Raw genomic sequence first — 23,798 nt, 5'->3', positions numbered from 1 at the left:
CCCCAAAAACTGCTTGATGCTTCTCCAGCAGCGCAAGAATATACCGGACGTGCCTGAACCCATATTTCTGAAATCCTAAGCTCCACTGCCCACTCAATGTCCCCACGCCGCAAGTCTGCCTCCATCCAATGAACGGATATCATCTAAGGTGGGTAGAAGTGCATAGCCCTTAGCACTATTAGCTTCCCATCAGGGCCCAAGAACTCCATCTCCAACTTCCGCCAATTCGTGGTAACTCGCCCCAAAAAAATACAACCACTGGACACCCATCACCACGTTGGTGTCTGGCACATCAACAACAAAGAAGTGATTAGTGACGAAATAGTTCCCCATAGTCAGAGTTAGGCTGGGAACATATCTCATGCATTGCATCGTCCGATCTCCCAGCACTAACACCGAGAACACATCAAATGTCTCTATATATATGCCCCTCTGCTCCACCATTTGGGCATCAATGAAGTTATGGGTAGCCCCACTCTCCACTAGCACTGAAACATGTTGCCCCTACACTATGCCCCTGATCCGAAGTGTCAAGTACTTTGGAACTCCTCGAAGTGAAGCCAAAACACCCCCAGATGAAGCGAATGGTCCTCCTCCCTAAGGTGGTGGTGGTGCTCCTCTTGTAGACTATGGCCCCTCATCTCCATGGCCTACCTCCTGCTCAGTCTCCTCCTCTGGCTCACTATATGAATACACCTCAATGCAATGGGCCTTGCCATTGCTGCACTTGTGTCCTGGTGCCTGTTGACCACTGGAGTGGCACCTGATGATTATATGAAGACTCCATGCCCAAGGATGATCCAGAGGACACTTGTACCATTAGATATTGTCAGTCAACAGAGTTTTTTAACTCTACTTCTATCTTCTCATCATCTTTTTTGTACCCAGATTCCACATCCTACGGGGAATTGTAATAAGTGATACTAGTAATGATGAGTTTTGAGTCTATAACAGGCCTAAGATGTTGGGACTCGATCAGCAAACGAGTACACCTTGGAGTGTTTTTTTTATCTAATTAATTATCCCTTTTTTTAGAGGCGGATAATTTTTTAGGTTTTTTCACTCATATTTTACCCCAAAGTCGGGGTGACGGTTTGAAGGTTGAGCCCCTGACACATCTTGGTGTCTAGAGTCGATATATATTACCATACTAGATCACACAAAAATTCGTGGAATTTGGTTAGGTCTAGGTAGTCATTTTTTAATTTTTTAGATTTCCCGCAGTTCAAAAATTGCAAATAAAATTGTATTTAAATTGTAATAAGTGTAGTCTAGAGAAGTTGTATGGGGTATGAGTAATCAAAATTACACCTCTCACACTCAACTTTCTACTATAACACACTTTGAGGGGTTAATAATGTGTTTTGGACCCTCAAAACCCATTTTCCTAAGTTTAGTGGGAAATTTGGCAATTAATTAAGCCAGAAATTAAATAAATGGAGAAAAATAAATATCCACACATGCTAAATGTTGTGGAAATGAGGTGGAAAATTATGGGGGAGTTAAAGTGAAGTCTCAAGGTGATGTGGACTCTTAAAATCAAGGAAAGGACATGCGCTCAAATAAAATCGAATTTCTGACATTAAATGAATAAGCTGCTTGGAAATTCGAATTTGTGAAATTAATGCACATTTAAGAGGATTTGGGAGAATATTTGGTGGAGATTTTTGTGGGAAATTGTCCCCACATGGGTTACCACCCATATACACTTGTCATTCCACCATAAAATTCAAATTTGGCACATAAGAGAAGAAAAAAAGGATGTCCACTTGCCAGAATTTGATTTTTACACTTGGCATTAGAGCTCCATTCAACAAATTCAAATTTCTCTTTGGGATTGTCACCTCATGCCACTTGTTTAATCACTTCTACATTGGGATTGACTCCAATGCCATTTGTCATCGTCATTCTTCATTGGGATTTGCTCCCAACACTTTATATAATAGAGCCATGGGCTTTCACATTGTATAATATTGTTACTAGCTATTGTGCTTGCGGAAGCACTACTGCCTTATACATTTTCATAAATATCAATAAAGACTTTGGGGTTTCATTCATGAGGTGTTCCTCATTTTCGAATGTGATGAATTGTTGAGCATTGGTATAATTCCTTTCACTCATGCTTTGATCTAATTTGCTTCCATATGCTCTTGTAAATTTCTTAATGTAGAGCTATCTTGCATTGACATTTGATTTAGAAGTATGCTCTAGGTATAGAATGCTCTAGTTGGTTTTAAATAAATCTCTAGAGTTTCTTATCATTGTTTATTGCTAAATCTATATGGAACTAATTCTTGATTGAAGTTTTGTAGAGGGAACATCTTGTTGGGATTACAGAATCAAGCGTGAGGGGAAGTCTTTGGAGAGACCAATCCACTCTTGATACATTCTTAAAAGAACTCTCATTTGTTCTTTGAACCTTCATAGTCTTATTTTACAAAGTGGTTTTGCAGGATTTCGGCACATAGCTTGTACACAAACCGAGAACTTCTAAATTTAAATCTCTTTTAAAAAAACATTGTACTTCATTTCTTTCATTTGCTATCTAAGAGCTTGAAGATGACTAAGCAAAGATGAGAGTTTACTCTCACTCTTTAGCTTAGCCTTTTGTAAATTATAATTGTACATATACATTTTATCTCGCTGATTTTTCCATTAATACTTAACTTATTTTGCAGCCATTGTTTGGATTGTTTGCTAACTCTTGTGTGGCAGATTTTGAAGAGCAACTTCCCGCAACATCTAACAAGTGTTTGCAAGACTTTTCGCAAGTGTTGGGGGTTCGATTTCCAAGGATGTCGTGAATCCTTTTGAGGCTTATTTTGGCCAAGTCAAGTTCAATAGAGGGCTGCCCATTTTCCTCTTTAAGCCGTGGGCATTTGGAGGAAACTCACAACTTTTTTCCCTTGCATAATTTTTGAGAGATCTTGTCACTACTTTCTCAAGAAAAGAGGTCTAGTGTCCAGGTTTCAAGCAATTATTGTGAGGACTCTCCTTGAAGTATAGTTGAGAACTTTGAAGGGCCCTCTTCTCATTGTAATATTAATAAAAGATCTAACTTGCTTGTGGGAGCTTTGGATTTCTCCCATGGTATCCTATCTCCCCATTTAGAGGGAGGCTTCTCTTGGGTGGATTGAAATTTGCATGGTTTAAGCTTTCATACTTCATTCACTTACATGCATGCTTTAATTGGGAATTAACACAACGTCACTATCACATTTCATTAAGTTAAAGTTTGTTACAATTTCATTTGAGCTTTGCATTTTCTTTCTCATTGTTGCTTGGAGCTACAAGCTTACACTTTACTTTGGGCAATTCATCATTTACATGCAAGCATTTTATATTCTTAACAAACTTTGATTCGTTTCCATTTACCTTGGTAAATTGTTTCATGATCACTTGAATACATGCTTCAATTTTATGCTACATTGTTATCTTTAATATTGGAGCAATTTATTGTCATTGTCTATTTGAAACAAGTTTTACTTTCAAGCAAATTACTTGTATCATTTTAATTCATTGATGAAACACATGTAACACTTGTAAGCTAATTTTATTCCTCCAATTGAAGTTATAATTGCAACTTATGTTGAACACTATTTCATTTTCAAACATTGCAAATCAATCTCTTTGAAGCATTTGCATGTATCATTATTTTAATTTGGGGAATTAACACAATTCGCATTTCATCTACGCATTATAGTGTAGGAAGGCCTCAAGCCTCATTAAAATTTTACCTCCAACATAAGTTGGTTGAAGTAGACATCTTAGGGATCCTCTACTCCTCTATTGACTCCTCACTATATCCATATCATTGGGCAAGGGTGAGGTTTGAGGATTGAAAAGTTAAATTGTAATCTTGTTGTAGAGTTAAATTAATAAAATTAACCAAGAGCACTTTCCATTACATTTACTTTACTTGTCTCTTGATGGTTTGAGTTTTCATATGCAAAGTCTATTCCAAAAGCAAGTATTGTAATCATTTCAAACAAGTGTTTTCTTTTCATGTTTCAAGTCTAATTGCATATTGATGTCTTGGTTTAGCACTTCCTTTCTTTTACATTTCCAAGTTAATTACTAATTTTTGGGTTTTGGCCAGATATGTTTCACATGTTTTGATTTATAAAGTTGATTATCTCATAAGTATTTTGTATCTTACATATATTGTGCTAACAATCCTTATTTACATTTGAGGGTTACTTTGTTTTCTCTTTTGAGAGCATTGCATTTTACTTTGAGCAAATATATCCTTAAATTGTTGAGCAAATTCCTTATAAGGCACTGGCTTTATGGTTTTTAATCATATTAGATTGGCATTGTTATTTGAAGTTGCTCACTTCATATTTGCCCATAAATCCTTAAAAGTAATCCATTTTCACTATAACACTCTCCTAGAAACTCACATCTTTTAACTTAACTTTTCATTGGGACCACCCTCCTTAGCTAACCTAGGAGATAGCTCAAACGGAGAAAGTCGGGATTAGTGTGACAGCGCCTTCTCTGAGTTCCCTGCGACCAACCACACCTTGTGGGGTTGAAGGCTTTTCTCATTGACTTGTAGGCAGGTGTAGGCGACAGGGTCAACATTACTCAAGGCTCCTGGCATGTGAAGCATAGATTCCTCCTCTGGAGGTCCCTCCTAGTCTCATCATCCAACTGGCCAAGCCCAACCTCCATCTGAGGCTGACAAGTATCTTTGTTCCCTTAAGGAACCAACGGTCTGGTGGGTATAGGAACTCTAGTCTTAGGCACTATGTCAATCATGTCTCGGATCCTCGAAATAGCATCCATAAATGAAGTGGGCATGTAGGCCCTCACTCATCCACGCAAGGGATCGAATAACCCCTCTACAAACAGCTTAATCAATCGAGCTTTCGATATGTCTATCACCATCACTGCCATGTTGATTTGGGGTAGCATCGAATGTGCTCTAGCCACGAAATTTTGTGGAAAGGTTGGGGCACATAAGATCTCCAATATCCTGAAAGGGTTTGGGCAGATTCTAAACAGATCAGGAGATGTTAAAATAATTAATATTCTTAATGGCGTCCCTAAGTCTAAACTTAGGGAAATAAAATATTAATGTGTATTAATATGAATCTGTGTTAGAATGGTCCAAAAGACATGGATCAAGCCATATCTAATCTTAGCCGTTGATTAGGGACTTAATCTTGATCGTTGAGATGTCAACAAGAAAAGTATAAGAGAAGGCTTGAGGGGCACTTGGAGAACACACTGAGGGAGACCAGTTAGTTCAATTTTTGGAGCGGGGTTTGCTGAGAAATTGAACCAGTGGTCTGGAGAGCAGTCAGGATGCAGCAAGTACAGAACAGAGAGACGGGAGATCAGCGCAGAAGCAGAAGAGGCAGACGCAGAGGCAGAAGAGGCAGACACAGAGCCAGAGGAAGCCACACAGGGGCAGCAGAGACTGCGCAGAGCCAGAAGGGCCTGCGTCATCCACGCAGAGGCTGCAGGAGTGACGCAAAAGGCCAGAGAGGTTGCGCAGAGCCTCAGTGGGTTGACGCAGAGGGTTTCAGGCTAACGCAAAGGTCAATAGGGCCTACGTTGGATCAAAAGAACTGCTAGAAATTTGTCTATCTGTGGGTAAGCTAGTTTGGCACCCTGTTGTACTAGAAAATTGTTGAATAATAAAATCCTCCCTTGCTGGACCGGTTTTCCCACATTGGGTTTTTCCGGGGACATTAGTCCAAAATAACTGTGTCAATGTGTGCATATGTTTGTTTCTGTATTACAATGTGATATCTGCAGCAGTATTTATTTTAATGTTTGTTGAAGTAATTTCATGAATAACTTATGATGAAATAAGTAGGATAAGTAAATCAACTACTGCAGTGATAGAATTTTCACATGCCAGCCTCTGGAACTCTGAGATGTAGGCCTTTGCGCTGCATGTCTACCTCAAGTGGGCCAACTCCCTAAAATGCAGCTTGGGGTCTTTCCTATCAAATCTCTCAATCAACCCCCTAGTGAACTCGATGTAGGAGGTGATATGAATGTTCCCTAGTGTGATCAGGCCATGGTACCACCACTCCTGGGCATCCCCCTCTAGGTGCGAGGTGGAAAACCGAATAGCATTCATCTCCCAAATGGGATTCAGGTGGAGGTAAGTGTTTAACTTCTGCACCCATGCTCTGACCAAATTTTTGGATGACCCATCATAGTTGGGAAGCGTGACCTTCTCGACTATCTTCTGAACCTCTTAACAAGACCACCCCCCTCTATAATGCGTCACAACTCCAGTGGTACGCCTCTCCTTGAGGTGGATGTACTCCCCAAAGGATGTTACTCTCCAGATCCTTGGGTCAAGCCCCTCATACTCGTCAATACCGGAGGCAACTGAATTCACCAGATCTGCAACTGGATCAGGCTCCCTCTCTCGCTTAGGCTCATCCACAAAATGGGGCATTGTAGGACGGCCTGCTTGGCCACGCAGAGGGGTGTGAGGTGGCTGATATGTATGCTCAAGTGTACGACTTCCTCCCCCTACTCTGGAACCCCCATCACCTTGAGGCTTTGCCTCTTGCCTGTCATTCACATGTAAACCCATCACCTGCTGCATCATGTACATCATAAGTTCACCCTACCTCAACATCTGTTAATTTGTCCTCAGCAGGTCCTCTAAAACATGATTCTAGCTCCCTTGTCTAGGTTGTTTCGGGCCCTCATTGTTCTCCATGTGCTCCTTAAAATTGTCCAACCCAGTATTTGAAAAAGGATCTCGTCGTCCTCTACCAAGTCCTCTACCTCTTCCTCTGCCTCGGCCTCTCTGAAATATGACTCCTTGGTACCTGGGTGGCATTCCCTACTTTTATCTCCCCACACTAGCCAAGAACATGCTCTGATACCACTGTAATATTCTTAAATGGAATTAATAGTGAATAACAGAAGCATGCAACTTGAAACAACTCATAAAATTGCAATTACATCACAGATAACTAGTAACACAATTATCAATACCAAATTTACTTCTTTTATTAAAAATCTGGGCACCAAAAGGTACAATGTAGATGAGGAGAAAAGGAACTTGGGCTTGCAATAGCAAGCTAAGGCAAACCCAGGTGGTAGAACGTTGGTTCCAGCTCCAAGGAAGATGCCCACCAAATTTTGCGCTAACCCAGAAATTCTCTATCACTGCTGCAAATTAGAAATGGAGTTTCCTGCCACGCCAATGCTCTGAATCCTCTAAACATGCAGTTGGTGCCTCCACTAAATTTTCCCCACAAAACCCAAAAAGGAATTGGTCCCAAACCCCACCACTAGAAAACCCACAAAAGGTGTGAATTTCCAGTTCCATTGGCTGAACGCACTGCCTAGAATTATGCTACTACTACAATTATCCAGAAAAGTTCTCCAAAATTTGCCTACAAATTTCATTCTAATTCTCCCTTAAATTCTCCAACCGCCAAGCCCACAAATTATGTTTCTCCTATGCCCCACGTGTTCCTCTGTCTGGAAACTGCGCAAGCCCTGGAATGCCAATGTTTGGCCCAAAAATATCCCTTACTATCCGGCTTCCAAATCACCCCAAGCCTTCTGGAAATGATGCTCCAAGGCAGCCCTAAAATTATCAGCAAAGAAACTGCTCCACAGATGATCCCCTCAAGTGGCACGAATTTTCCTCCAACGTCCTTGCGCTGCACAGAAGTGGCACTCTAAGTCCACCAAAGTGAGCGCTGAGATCTCTGCCTGGAAATCTCCTTGTGATAAGCAGCACTTGTTCATCTGGTTGAGCAGCTCAAGCAAACGGTTGAGTTCAGATGTAAATTTGACAAAAGGCCCCAAACAATGGCTCTCACCTCCTATTTAACCTTGCTGCCTCAATCTTCCCTTGGTGGGGCCCAAACTCCACTAGCCTGAATTTTCCCTCCATTCTCTCTCTCTTCCAAATGTGTACTCTTCCAAGGGGTGCGTATTCTTTGTGGGTGGCCCCCACATCCACCAAAATTTTAATTTTTTCCCATCTCCTAAGTCAAGCCTCCAAAAATGCATGCTAATGCCAAAAAATAAAGTCAAAAATGGTGAGCCTCCTCAATACTTAGAAAATTGGGGATATTACAGAAAACACTAGGTTTTTGTAGCATCCGGAAACCTAACGCTACTTGTGATGTTTGTGGAGAAGAAGAGGAGGAGACATCTTGTACACTTGTGGGATGCAAGTGTAGATGCCAAGGAGGGCAAGCCAATCATGAAGCTAGCTGGCTAAGGATCTTTGGTGGAGTTACCAGCATTGGTTAGGTGTGATTCCTAGCTAGGAGGAGTTGATGGCTAGGGTTTTTCTATGATTTCCCTAACTAGGGTTTGGACAGCTTGACTTGTATCAGCTTTGTGATCAGCTTATTGTATACTTGTAGATTTGATTTTCATGTGAGCACTTAGGCAAATAGTTTGCAAGGAATATATTCAAGAAACTTCCAGATCAAGGTGAAACGTTGAAAGTGGCATTTTTGTCAAGTCACAGCAATTGCTCATATCAAATGAAATATTAAAGAAAAGAAAAAAAATAAAAGAATAACATAGTCAATGGTAATACTATCGATGAGAAGAATGAGGATGCCTCTGATGGTGACTAAATTAATGATGATTTCTTATTTTCAATGGTTGTGTATTCTTAGGCGGGTCTCTAGATAGGGGGAACCAATAGGAAATTTAATTACTATCAACAATTGTATAGGGAATTTCAATGCCATCGGTGGAATCCTACCTTTAAAAGGGTGGTGACTGGTGATGTTATAATGGACAACCTACAAGAGTTCCACATCTACTGGTGGAAAAGAACAACTTAGCAATCAAGATTTTGTAAATCATCAAAAAGTTTTTTAAGACACTTTTAAGAATCTTCTTGCCATTAAAATCTGGACCTTTAGCTTTTACATTAACAGGGCATCAAATAAAAGTGTTACTTTGTGGCAAGGGGGAATTTTAATACTCAATAGAGAGTTGCTAGGGTTCATATGTTAGACGGTCATGATAAATGTTAATGAACTAATATTATATATTAGTTAGTTGAGGAGATGGTTAAATAACACTTGATGTATAAAGAAGCTTAAGGACTCCGTCATCAATAAATAATACATTCTCCATGTAGTCGTTTCTCCCTTACGTTTATGACCATGCATCTCTAAAGGCCAACAATAATTAATAGAACTACATAACAAAATTACCAATAGTAGAAATGATAGCTCCCTATGGCACCATGAATATGCTATGCTTATATGTAAAAAGAAATCCACAAGCTGCATATTCAGAAAAAATTTCATACAAGAAGTTATATATCACATTTGTATCCATGAAGAAATTGATGGCTTTTGACAAGTCTCAAATGTACTTATATTAGACAATATCTTAATATCAGCATTAAGCTGTATCAAAAGGCTATTAAACGCTTGAAAAGAGATTCAAAAACATCAAACTTATTTTGCCACAACATCATATTGAGTATACATAATACTTACTCCATCTGGCTTGAAAGCTTTCCATGGTTGCAAAGAGATTTCAACTGCAAGATCAACGTTTTCTGACCTTTCACGGAATAAGGGGTACTTCTGGCATAATTGTTGATAGCTCTGTCAGAAATAAACATTAAAATAAGAATTATAAAATCAAAGTCCAATTACCTTCAAATAAGATATCAAAGAAACAAGGATGGAGGTAATTTAGGCTATTATTAGGAAAGAAAACATAAGAAAGAATAAAGAGAGTACGAAAACAAATGCAAAGATCCTTAGTCAAAGCAGTCACTACTTTCTTGGTTTCTACCTTCCAGGGCTTATTATCATTATCATAAGCAAGAGAGTATTTTCAAAACATAATATATATAGGACCCTAGATGTGAAGTAAAAATATGATTCATGTGCATATCATGTTCCTACATAGTGTCCTAATGAATGACGAAGATGCATAACAGATAGACAGCTTCACTTCCATAAGACACTTCATATAATTTTGAAGAAGAGAGACTGTTTTGCCTGACTTGGACAAATTTACATCAGTTTTCTTGCTGTGGATCACATGTTGCGTCAAAAATTCAGTATGACAGAATATAAAAAAAATTCATGAGGAAGGCTATGAATAGAAGCAGACGAAATGGAAAGGTAGACCCATGACTCAGTAAATTTTAGACACCAGGAAAATATTTTTAGCATTGGCCACAATCGGTGCACGAACAACAAGATAAGAATTTGTAGAGTGCAGTCAAAACATCAGAATCATGTAGAAGCTCATAAGAAGGCAAGGGGTGATTTTGTTCTGCTCAATCCAGCAAATCAAGTTTTCCTGAGAAATATCTTCAATGTGTTCAAATCATACTAATCAGAGTATGAAAAATTCCTAATTTTCTAGCATTGTAGAAATTTTAGAAATGGATTCGACAGTGAAAGACACAAAAAAGGAATGCCTATATTAGACCTTGAGTAATAAATTCAAATTTTTTATCTATAAAACAACATGAAATGAAATTTTATTAACATCCATGAGAGACCTTGAGGATCTATAGATGAACAAAATAATTATAATTTTACAAAGACTTTCTCTTATCTTTAACTACAATTAAGTTAATTTTAGGTAACAGTGGTATGTTCTATGCTTAAAGAGCAATTTACTTCAATTTTCTTATTAGCCCAATATCAATTTACAGATTGGCAATCACATTAACATGACAGTAAATGCAGATAGAACATAAATAGAAACAGTATAAGACAAGCCAACGCAAGAGGACACAAGATGTGGCACATGCCAGGGACAAACCCCAATGTGGAGAAACCCTTTGATCAATTCTTCTTATTATTCTTCAAAAGTTCAGCTGAGAGAGAGAGTACAATATACAAAATTTACTTGCCCAATCAAAGTCAAAATCTATCTAGTCAAGTAGCAGTCAACAGGAAGCCCTAACCAGAAAGTCAAGGCTGGTCAACGTGGCAGAATTTCTCCTCCAAATCAGCTCGGTCAAACCCAGTCAACTTGGCCTCCAACAGCAATCCAAATCAGCCCAAAACAGTCCCAAAATATCAAGTCAAACTCAGTCAACGAAGAGGTCAAACCTGTGGTCCATGCTGGTCAAACAGCTCTAAATGCCTCTATTTCTGTGCTCGGAAATGCGGCTTGCCCAAACAGAAAATTCCTCAAGAAAAAAGCAGTCAAACTCGGTCAACGCTGGTCAAACCCTCCTGCAATTCAGTCAATGCCCAAAACAGAAAATTGCAGTCTTGTCCTTCGCACGTGTGGAAAGAGGCTGCCCATAAATGTGTATGACCCAATCAGATGAGAGAGAGATGTGTGAGTGATGAGTGTCCAAATGAGGTAGATGCTCCTATTTATATGCAACGTTGAGGATGAATAGACGTGTCTTTTGGGCTTCTGAGCCTACATTAGATCGCTGGCCGACCTTGACAATTTGTCCATAAACGAAATAAATTCATAATTCCATTTATACATGTCAGAATGAGATGATCTTTAGATCAATCCTACACCTCTTGGAAAGAGGAATCCAATAAAAATATCAGCTCCATCATATGAGCTGTCCATGGTGGCGTTTGGCCCTAGTTTCTAAATTTAACAATCCCTCTCAACTAGGAAGAACTCCACCTGCCAAACCATCTGACAATCTGTACCATCCCTGTCATCCCTACTTTGCTTTGCTCTGTTGAACCATGAAGAAATAATGAAGAAGAAATGATCGAGAATGTATCATACCATTCTCCATTGACCCGAAGTCAGTCTCCAATAATCGAGAGTGTATCATACTACTCTCCACTGACCCGAAGTCAGTCTCCATTGATCCCAGATCAATATCAAACATCCTAGCATAGGGAGTACAGTAGTACACAATGCATCCATCGGTAGTGCTATAGTCCCTATCCTCATTTCCCTACTCATTGGCCAGATGAGAGGTACTTCCCATGAGTCCCAGACTACATGGGTAGGATGTACCAGTAGGTGAAGGTGAACCACTAATCCTGCTCATATGCCATAGGAGAAGGTGAACCACTCATCCTATGCATATTTCAACTATCATGGGGTATCATAGGGGAAGGTGAACCACTCACCTTGTACATCTTGCACCACTAGGGGAAGGTGAACCACTCACCCTATGGTTGCTCATCGCTCCAAGAAGTACCCCAAGCCCCTCGGAGCTCCCAGAGCTCAATATCCAAATCAAACAGGACCCTCATAAGAGGGTCTCTCCACGACTCCAAGTCATTCACAAAAGGTTAAGAATTTGACCTTCCCCAGGGGCTTTGTAAGAATACCTGTGACCTGATCATCAGTTCCAATATGATGAAGCCTTATTGCTCTCGTTGTACCATATCTTGGATAAAGTGGTACCTTATATCAATATGCTTGAAGCAGTCATGAAACACGGGATTGTCATAAATACGAATCCCACTTTGGTTGTCATAGAAGATCATGGTGGTATCCAGCACATATCCAAACAGCTCACTAAAGAACTTCCTCAACCAAACAGCTTCACAGGAGGCCATACTAGCAGCAATATATTCAGCCTCAGCAGTGCTCAAGGCAACCGACTTCTACTTCCTGCTCATCCAAGATATCAAAGCAGAACCTAGAGAGAAGCAACATCTCGATGTGCTTTTACGATCCACCACACTGCCAGCCCAATCAGCATCAGAATAGCCATGGAGCCTCACATTCCCAGCAATGTATCTCAGTCCATAGGTGATTGTGCCTCGAAGATATCTCAAGAGATTGTTGGCAGCAATCCAATGTATGTGATGAGACTCGACCATAAACTGACTCAATGTATTCACTGCAAAGCATATGCTCGGACAGGAGTTCACTAAGAACATCAGGGCCCCCACGAGTTGACAATACTCAGAAGGATTTCCCAAATCGGGCCCAATAGCACTACCGCATAACTTCTTGAAGTTAAATTCCATTGTAGTAGTCACGGACTTGCAGTCCACCATCCCAAATCTTTCAAGTATCTTTACAATGTATTTTCCTCGAGAGAGGAAAATCTCACCTGGCTTTGCCAGACCCCCAACCCTAGGAAATAATACATCAGTGCTAGGTCCTTCATTTCAAACTTGGAAACCACCTCCCTCTTACATTGATGAATAAGAGGGTCTACACCTGTCAGAAACAGATCGTCCACATAAAGTACCAAGATGAGAGGTCTGTCATTCTCAACCTTAAAGTAAAGGTTCGGATCAGCTTCACTTCTAGTAAAGCCGAACTTCATCAGATAGTTGTCGATCCTCTCATACAAAGCTTGAGGAGCTTGCTTCAACCCATAGAGGGCTTTCTTGAACCTGCATGCGTGTCTGACAATCTTTACCTTCGAACCCCTCAGGTTATTCTACATAGACTTCCTCCTTAATTGAACCATGCAAGAAGGTGGTTTTGACATCCATTTGGTGTAGGTTCCATCCTTGTGAGGCAGCAAGGGCTATAATCAAACGGATGGTGGTATATCAAGCAACTAGTGCAAATATCTCATCGTAGTCCACACCTTCTTTTTGAGAGAAGTCTCGAGCAACCAACCTGGCCTTGAACTTTTCAGCACTTCCATCATCTCCATGCTTGATCTTGTAGAGCCATTTCGAGGTGACAATGGACTTGTCCTTGGGGCTAGGGACCACATCCCAGACATCATTCTTCATAATCGACTCATACTCTTCATTCATAGCATCCTTCCAAACTTAGTGCTTCATAGCATCTTCGAATGTGCAAGGCTCAGATTGAACAATGGTGCTCATGGCAATTAACTACCCTTGGTACCTCTTCGGCTTCTTACTTTCACAAAATGTCCCCCTTGGTGCAATATGTCTCTCGACATCTTGGAGAGTTTCCCTAAGTCATGAGGGTCTCCTTTTTGAGGAGGAGGGCTCATAAGGAAGTGGATCAATGGGATCCAATGGTCCTTCAACATCAGGCATCTGCTCATCCTACGATTCTCCCTGTTTTCCTATATCTTCTTCTTTGTCCTTCCTTGGAATAGGAAGGTAACTAATCTTCCCAAGGGCAGCATGTTCATCAAAGGTAACATCATGACTTATCTCCACTTCTCTTTGACCAGGCACATAGATTCTATATGCCTTAGAAGTTTCACTATAGCCCAGAAATGTTCCTTTCTTCCCAGATGCATCCAATTTGCTTCTATTTTCTTTTAGCACATGAAAATATACGGAGCTACCAAAAATTCTAAAATGAGAAACATCAGGTTTCTTACCAATGAAAACTTCTTCGGGAGTTTTGGAGTCCAACGCTTGATGAGGGCATCTATTTTGAACACACACAGCAGTGTTGGCAGCTTCAGTCCATAAGAACTTCGGAAGGCTTTGATCATGAAGCATGGCACGAGTGGCTTCTATAATAGAACGGTTCTTCTTTTCAGCAACACCATTTTGCTCAGGATTATATGTGGTAGCAGTCTCCCTCTTAATGCCAGCTTCTCTACAATAGTCATTGAACTCATTTGATTCATATTCGGTTCCATTATCGATCCTTAATATTTTGATCTTCTATGTTGTTTGATTTTCGACCAAAGCTTTGAAAGAACGAAACCATGAGAATTCCTTGTCCTTCTTCTTCAAGAAATATATCCAAGTTTTGCAAGAGAAATCATCCACAAAAATAGCATAATATAAATATCCTCCCAAGGATGTCACGGGCATCATACCAAATAGCTCAAAATGAACTAACTACAAAATGTCGGTAGTCTTGCTATCACTTGAGGGGAATGGTCCCCTAGTATGTTTTCCTTCGGCACATCCCTGACAAACACTTTCCTGTTCTACTTTAAATTCGAGCATACCTATCACCATCTTCCTCACATCAGGTAGAGCCTTATAATGTAGATGAGCAAACCTCTGGTGCCATAATTCATATTGGAGAAATGTGTCGCAAGACATAGCTCCCAATGGGCTTCCTCCAACTTGATATAGACTATCAACCCTGAACACAAGAGTAAATGCATCTTTGAAATTTCTATTCCAAACGCGTACCTTTCCATCAATGAATGCTACCTTGAATGATGAATCCTTTATCTTCCATCACCGAGATAGATACCAGGTTCTTCTTTAGATCATGTACATATAGAACTTCTTGTAGATGAATGGTGTTACCTTGATTCAATTAGAGAGTAACATTCCCAACTCCCTTCACGGGATAGGTGGCATTGTCCCCAAGAATGATTTCCAAATTTGTGTCCTTTTCTATCAGATTTGAAAGAGCTTCCTCCTACCTACTGAAGTGCCTTGAGGCACCAATATCAATCAACCAATTTTCCAAGGTGTTCGGACGAGAGGCACTAGAGAGGGCAGATATAAGATAAAATTACTTTTGCTTGTTATCAACAACATTAGATTCATCATACCTGGAGTTTCTTGATCTTTTGGGAGGTCGACCATTTCCATGTTGAGTAGCGGGAGCATTCCTTTTTCCTTTGTTGTTGAATCTACCATTCCTTTGATTGTTGTTGCCCCTGAAATTGTTGTGGTTGTGGTTGTCATCATCATGAGGTGTATCCCTTCTATTAGGACACTCCCTAGCATAGTGGCCAAACTTGTTACAAATGAAGCATCTTCCATTTTTGAATCCTGGTCTTCCTTGACATTGCTTCTTTGAACCTGCATTGTTCTTCTTTTTAGCATGAGTGGAGAATGCAGTAGGATCATTCCTATTTGAAGGCATGTCCATTTCCATCATCCTTGTCTCTTCTTGAGAACATCTAGTCAGCAATTCTTCAAAACCTGGAATCATGTCATTGTTGAGGATAGTAGTGTTGAACACGTGCCATTCACGAGGGAGTCCTCCAAGGGAAATGAGAGTGAGCTCCCTATCAGCAATAACTTCTCCTATTGAAAGTAGATCATTTTTTATCTCGGTAATCCTCATGAAGTAGGATTGAATATCTTCACCTCTTCCCTTCTTTATGTCCTTCAATTTGTTCTTGAGAAAGAGGACTTGGTTTGCATTGCTAGATTTGAACATGCCAACCAACCTGTGATATATCTCCTTTGATGTGTTCAAATCGGAGATGTAAGCAACTAAATGCTTATGAACAGAATCCATGATGATCTTCTTGGCTTTGACTCACCTTTCTTGTACTTTGTCTTAGCGGCAGTCGGTGCATTTGAAGGAGGTTCCGTAATCTTTCCCTGCACATAGTCCATAACATCTTTCTCTTCTAAAGTCAAATCAAGAGACATCTTCCACGCATGATAATCACACTTATCATGAAGCTTGTCATCAAATTTGAAGTAGGATGTGGAGGCCATTGAATCTTGTCTTTGATCAATAGATCTCAGTGATTGCTCTTCTAACTCTTGCTTGGGCGTTGTCTTCACCTCAGCTCCGATACCATGTTAATTTTCGGTAACAAAGGTATGTTCTATGCTTAAGAGCAATTTACTTCAATTTTCTTAGTAGCCCAATATCAATTTCCAGATTCGCAATCACATTAACATGACCATAAATGTAGATAGAACATAAATAAAAATAGTAGAAGACAAGCCAACGCAAGAGGACACAAGATGTGACACATGCTAGGGACAAACCCCAATGTGGGAAAACCCTTTGATCAATTCTTCTTATTATTCTTCAAAAGTTCAATAGAGAGAGAGTACAATATACAAAATTCACTTGCCCAATCAAAGTCAAAATCTGTCCAGTCAAATAGCATTCAACACGAAGCCCCAACCAGAAAGTCAATGTTGGTCAACGTGGCAAAATTTCTCCTCCAAATCAGCTCGGTCAAACCCAGTCAACTCGGCCTCCAATGACGATCCAAATCAGTCCAAAACAATCCCAAAATATTAGTCAAACTCGGTCAACGCAAAGGTCAAACCTGCGGTCAACGTTGGTCAAATAGCTCTGAATGGCTCGATTTCCATCCCCAAAAATGCAGCCTGCCCAAACAGAAAATTCCCCAAGAAAAATGCAGTCAAACTCAGTCACCTGCATGCTCGATCAATGCTAGTCAAACCCTCCTGCAATTCAATCAATGCCCAAAACAGAAAATTGCAATCTTGTCCTTCGCACGTGTGGAGAGAGAGTTTGCCCAGAAATGTGTACGACCCAACCAGATGAGAGAGAGAGAGATGTGTGAGTGATGTGTGTCCAAATGAGGTAGATGCTCCTTCTATTTATATGCAACGTTGAGGATAAATAGACGCATCTTTTTGTTGATTTGGGGTAGCATCGGATGTGCTCTAGCCATGAAAATTGGTGGAGAGGCTAACGCGCATGAGATCTCCAAAACCAAGAAATCGTTTTGGAAAATTCCATCCGAATGAAGAGTTATTAAAATAATTAATATTTTTAATGAGTTCCTAAGTCTAAACTTAGAAAAATAAAAATATTAATGGGTATTAATAAAGATAAGGATGAGAAGCTTCTAAGAAACGAAGATCAAGTCTATTTTAATCTTAGTCGTTGATTAGGGACTTAATCTCGGTCGTTGATTCATCAACAGGAGAAGTATAAGAGAAGGCTTGAGGGTCAGTTAGAGACACACTGAGGGAAACCAATCAATTCGATTTCTGGAGCAGAGCTTGCTGAGAAATTCGAACTAGAGGTCTGGATTGCAGCAAGAGGTAGCGAGTACATAACAAAGAGGCATGAACAGTGTCAGAGGACCGGCGCAGAGTTCAAAGAGGCAGACACAGAGCTACTTAGGAAAACGCAAAGGCAATTGGACTGCGTAGTCACTAAAGGGCCTGCGTGGGTGACGCAGAGAGCCCTAGTGCTGACGCAATGAGGTAGATGCTGACGCAGAGGGTCTATGAGTTGCGCAGGGGCTAGCTGGATAAAGTTGAGCCTAGGGGAGGAGCCGGAGGATTTGTCTTTGTTTGGTGAGCCAATTTGGCAACCTAGTTGTACTTGAGAAAAGCTTAATAAACACAACCTCCTCTACTGCACCAGTTTTCTCGCATTGGGTTTTTCCGGGGACAATTGTCCAAAAATATCTGTGTTGATGTGTTTGATTCTTGTGCATGTATTTGTTTTTGTATTATGGTGTGATATCTGCAGTAGAATTTATTTTAATATTTGCTAAAGGGTTTTCGTAAATAACTTATTGGAAAATAAGTAGGTAAAATAAATCAGTGGCTGCAGTAATAGAATTTTCACACTTTTGGGCTTTTGAGCCTACATTAGAATGTTGGCCGACCTTGACAATTTGTCCATAAACGAAATAAATTCATAATTCCATTTATACATGTCAGAATGAGATGATCTTTAGATCAATCCTATACCTCTTCGAAAGAGGAATCCAATAAAAATATCAACTCCGCCATATGAGTTGTCCAAGGTGGAATTTGGCCTAGTTGCCAAATTTAACAAATTATAAATGCACTCAGAATAAATCAAGTACTATAGTTATGCCAAGTCTAAAGTATCTAAACCTATTCGAAGATGACTTTTATGTAGTTGGACACTTGCTTAGCAGGCAGCTATGATATGTAGCAATTTATTTATAGCGTAACATCTATGGGTATGAATTTGTTCCGAAATAGATTATTATAATATTTGTCATCTATGTTGATATTTTCTGGGTGGAAAAAAAATGAAGGATTTGGCTTGCAAGGTCCATTTTAGGGTAGGTCCTAGTTGGTAATTTGGGGTCTAAAACCTTCCAAAGCCAATTTGAGGCATCAAATGACCATTTTTAGGGTTAAAACTTTGTGGGCATAGCTCTCAACCCCTCAATGTTGTTCTACACATAGGAAGCTTTCCAATTGTGCAAAAATCACCTCAATTAGAGTTCATATGTAGAAGTTATGCCTCCCGCAAGTTGACCTACCCCATTGACCACCATGGGACCAAGTGGATGCCATGTCATCCCCCATTCGTGGGGTTAGTCACATGTGAACTTTCAAGAAAATTCTAGAGGATCATAACCCCTAACACTAACTGCAGGTTGAGACATGCAAAACCACGAACCTTAACCCTATATGACTATCAAGCTATTGTAATACTAGGTCACTATGAAGAGAAGGGCTTCCATTCTTGTCATATTATTATTGTTCCATATTGCACAGAGCATCTAAGAGTGGAATATTAGAGCATAACAAAGGATGCAGAAGATTTTGTAGCAGCCATTCTACCCAATCCAGCCATAGTGTCCACAACAACTCCATAGTGACTACCCCTTTCTTTGTACTTGCATTTCTTAACTGAGGAAAAAGAGAGCAGAGCATAGGCCCCACCTATCCGGGTTTTCACCCGTATCAGGCTTCCCAAGACACACCTTGTGTTCATTTGTGTGAAGGGTGTGTTCATTCGCTTGTTCCTCTCATTTTGATTTTAATTATTTACATAAATTTGAACACTATGGTAGTAACAATGAATTAACAAAATAATAAAAGATTTCATAATGTTGTAGGAATTGTGGTGATAAACTATTTTAGTGGAATATACACAATAGTACAAATCAGAATTTATAAAATATTAGAGTCTAGACCTTTCTTAAAATTAAGGGTGTAAACTTCACGTTTGGTCACGGCCAACATTATTTGTAATTTTATATTATATTTGTGAGGGTTTTGTTAAGGCCAACCTACTCAATGTAGGTTACGTTAACACCCAAAATGAATTTACTCAAGATCTGTATTGTGGTTCCTATTACCCACGACTTGTGGGTAGTATCCATAGGAGAAAAAAATTCTCCTAGATGGTCCTTGGCCAGCAATCAACAACCACCAGATAGCTCGATGTGCCACTATCTACAAAACTTGAGCTAGACATATGCTCCCTCGCCCATCTGTTATGATCGTATGTTTGAAGGTGTGCCTTCCAACCCTAAAGGTATGGATTTTCATTGTGTAGTTGGGTACTTTGTTTATTTATCATGGACACTTTGGGGCATGAATTAGTGGTGGGATTCGACAGAAAGAGTGGGCTTGGTTTGTACTCTTGTCTCCTCTATCCAATTTGATGGTTAACCTTGTATCCTAGTCCTGTGGGGTCTCCTTTATTGGCTACTAGCTTTAGGGTTGGAACTACATAAGAAACGTCGATTTTGGTTGTGTGGTCTTACTTCCCGATACCATATACATCACTCCCCTCCGCTAATTATAACCTAATTCACCACATTTCCCATCTAGATCCGCAAGGAGTTAGTCGCCCCCTCCCTTTGTCCACACCATGGGTCGGGTCTGGAACGATGCCCCGGAGGTTGATGCAGCTAAAAAGAAAAGAAAAAACATATTTTGGCCACTCTCAACAGGAAATGAACCATAAAATGCAAAAGATGGTCGGGACACACAACTTTAGCACATGGGCAAAAGTCAAACATGAGCTCTTCCCCTATCATTATGGCCATCACCCTGGTTCCTAGGGCCCCTCATATCGGCCCCTTGCATCATTAAGGAACCCATGATAGTCCCAACACCTGGTGGGCGATCAACTGCCCCACCTAAAGGGGGTATCCACTGCCATATCTTACATATCATGCTCTCATCCCCTGGAGCCCCGAGCAATTATAAAAGAAAAATCAATAAAAAGCAAAAGGCATATGAAGAACGATGGAAAAACAAAGGTTAGGGTAACTCATGTACCATGATTGCTACCTCCTACATTCATATGCCCAAGTGTGGGCTTCCCCTATCATAGCTACCCTTGTACTGTGGCATGTGGCTTAGAGCTTCCCCCTGATGCCCCCCTTTGTTCCATCATTATATCACGTGCCAACTCCCATTTGATGGATGTACCATGGACATGTCACTCCCTTAAAGACTGAAACCACCTAATAGGGTCCTTGGTTAACCTTCTTTTTGATCTTGGAGATATTTGTCTGTTCTAAAGCCCATTATGGAAGGGCATGCAACTATGAAGTGTCCACTTCGTTCCATGACTTGTAAGCTCATTTACTCAATGGCACTAATGTTTAGTTGTACTTGAAGGTGAGGGGGTGCATTAGATCTTATACAGGATTGCAGGTGGGTCTTCATCTTGGGTTTGGCCTCCCCATACGGGGTCAAAGCCCTCCAAAGGGTCACATTGGCATTTGTAGGGTGAGCGTTGAGAGCCACGGGTCTCCACCATAGCAGAGAGCAATTTTCCACTTCATGGGATCCTTCAATTCCACTTATTTCTTGCTTGTTTTCCACCTATTTGATGATGATGATGCACCTGGACCACCTAGCCCAGTCAACTCCACTCTTGCACCACACACTTGGCTACTGATCCAGGGCTCAGATGAGGATGGGTCTCGCCATGGGAGATAATGGGAGGGCTTGCCCGTTGACCTCTTCAATGGCCCGTTGACCTATTGTATCTATTATTTTTCCCTTTTGAGAGGCTTATTTTTGTATTATGGAGCTATCTTGGTGGGCCTGTCACCAAGCAATGTTATTTTTGCACATTTTTATTAGTTGGGGGATTATTAGGCCTAATTAGGCAAATCAAACCCCTTAGGGAGGACATATATTGATGTGATTATCATTTCATTTGATCAGCACTTGGATTTGGATCATTATCTCTTCTTGAGAATTTCGTTAGACCTATTGAAGGACAAATTGGATATCTTGATGCATTTTGATGTTTGGAAGGCTTGTCTTAATCTTGGAGCTTCGATTTTTGTCTCTATTGATGATTGCAAAATTTTGCTATACTTGTGTCTTGTTCATGATCAATTTCTCATTTATGTCACATGTATAATGTATGGAAATTTTCGTTCATGAAGTTGGACTAGCTGCCCTAATGAAATGTGAATTTATTGAATCTTGTCTATGTAAGGGTTTTCATATGTTTCAAGCAAAGTATAGTGAATGAATGTCCTAGGGGTATATGATTATTCATAATTGCCTTGATAAGTCATCAATTGTAGTACCAAAGAAGTATGAATTTTCCTAGTAACCTAATTGATGCCATTGATGATTGGAAAATTTTGCTACACTGGTAAGTGTCTTGTTCATGATTTATTTCTCATTTATGTCACATGTATAATGTATGGAAATTTTCGTTCATGAAGCTAGAGTAGCTGCCCTAATGAAATGTGAATTTATTGAATATCGTCTTTGTGAGGTTTTTTCATATGTTTCATGCAAAATATAGAGAATGAATGTCCTAGGGGTATATGATTATTCATAATTGCCTTGATAAGTCATCAATTGCAGCACCAAAGAAGTATGAATTTTCCTAGTAGCCTAATTGCTACCCTTAAGGCCATGCGAAGTTGTTGGGGGACTCCTTGATTGGGTATAAGAATCTTTAAACATCAAATCTCATTGACTCCATTCTCCCAATAGGATAGGCACTGGTCTAGTCCTAGGTGATCACCAAATGAAAATCTTTCTCACCTTCTCTCTTCTTTTTCTAAGCCCTAATCCTAGTGTCTCCTAGGGCATCATATGAAATCTATCATAACCATCCAAAATTGATGAAACTTGGTCAAGAACTGCATTGGTGTGTCCTTGAGAGGTCCTCCAAATTTGAAGCCATCTTGACGATTGAATCTCAAGTTTTGCCAAGCCCTAGTTCAAAGGCCATTCTCCCTAGGTCTCACTTTGTTAGTGGCTTCTTCAAGGATCATTGCATTAAACATTAAAGTCAAATCTTATCTCTTTGATCCTTTTCTTCTCCCTCGCTTGGTCAAGACCCTTTGTTTGAAGCTTCACTCTGAATCCTTGACCTTGTTTGGGTCCACTAGGGCTTCTTTGTGGTCACGCAACCTTGTCACTCCAATTTTGCAACGATAGCTTGGAAAGCCTATTCTTCTAGGATTCTTTGGTCTAGGGTACTTCACATCAAGAAATACTCCTCAACCCTAGGTCTAGGTCTCCTTCTAGCCCTTCTTGGAGAGCCATTCATCTTGCTTCTAAAGCAAGCAATCCCTATCATTAGAGTCTCTCCTTTGAATAGGCTCTTGGAATCACTACTTACACACCATTGATATATTTCTCCTAGTGATTTCCCTAATACCGGGACTCCTCCCATCGGTGAAAGTTCGTAAAGAGCAGGGAGCTTTAGCTGAGGTGACAGTGGGCTATTGCTCCATTGTTGCCACTTGACCTAGTAGTTGCTCTATAGGAACCCCTCCTAGGACAGCTACTAGTTTAAGGGGCAACATTTTTGGCGTCGTTGTCGAGGAGGAAGCAGGTCTACCTCCCTAGTGAATCATTGAGGAATTATTCATAAACAACATTTCAAATATTCCTCTTGCGACTCCATTCATTGTCCAATCCCCTAGACTCCATTCATTGTCCAATCCCCTAGTTTGCCTAAAGGTGACAACATTCTTCCTATAACTAGGGCAACTACAGAAAGGGGAGAATGAACTCCATCGCCTATTAGGACAAATATTTTCCCTGAATTTGAGAAGGTTGGTGATTCCACTACCAAAATGGCAACAACTTCTAACACCAATCAAAATCAAAACCAACCCAAAATCCCACGAAGTAAAAAGCATCTGGCTAGGGTTTTTGGACCTTTAAAGTTGAGTGACAATCCAGAGCCTTTACCTGAAAAAGTATAATGATTGGTTACCCAAGTTTAAGGGTGATGCCACCAAAAGTGCCTATGATCATGTTGATGACTTCGATTGGATGATCTCTCCAAGGTTCATAGAAGATGATGACAGGATCATTATGTTATTTGCTTTAGCTTTTGAAGGGCTAGTTAGGGAGTGGCACCTTAGTCTCTCTTATGGAAGCATAGATTTTGCCGATAAATTTGAAGAAATTTTCATGAAAAGGTGGTTGTCTGATGCTCAAGGGTCTTTCAACATTGAAAAACTTTACCACATAAGTAGGGTAAGGGAAGACATCGAAGAATTCATCCAAAAGTTTGATAAGGTAGTTGGGGATATTCCTGAC

General features: G+C 40.2%; 1 protein-coding gene across 1 annotated transcript in view; it reads right to left on the bottom strand.

The window, feature by feature from the left end:
* HEME2 (Uroporphyrinogen decarboxylase) overlaps nt 1-23,798 on the bottom strand; it is a 233,720-nt gene that overhangs the window by 144,495 nt on the left and 65,427 nt on the right. The window contains exon 3 of the mRNA XM_089448822.1: nt 9,474-9,584. Within this exon, the coding sequence (XP_089304948.1) occupies nt 9,474-9,584 (111 nt within the window). The remainder of the gene's footprint in view (nt 1-9,473; nt 9,585-23,798) is intronic.

The sequence above is a fragment of the Pinus tabuliformis genome, chromosome X (assembly GCF_031772625.1).
Source record: "Pinus tabuliformis cultivar Carrire ecotype Pingquan chromosome X, CPIR1, whole genome shotgun sequence".
Taxonomy (NCBI): domain Eukaryota; kingdom Viridiplantae; phylum Streptophyta; class Pinopsida; order Pinales; family Pinaceae; genus Pinus; species Pinus tabuliformis.
Note: the sequence above shows the minus strand (reverse complement) of the source record. Positions and strands in the feature narration are given on the sequence as shown.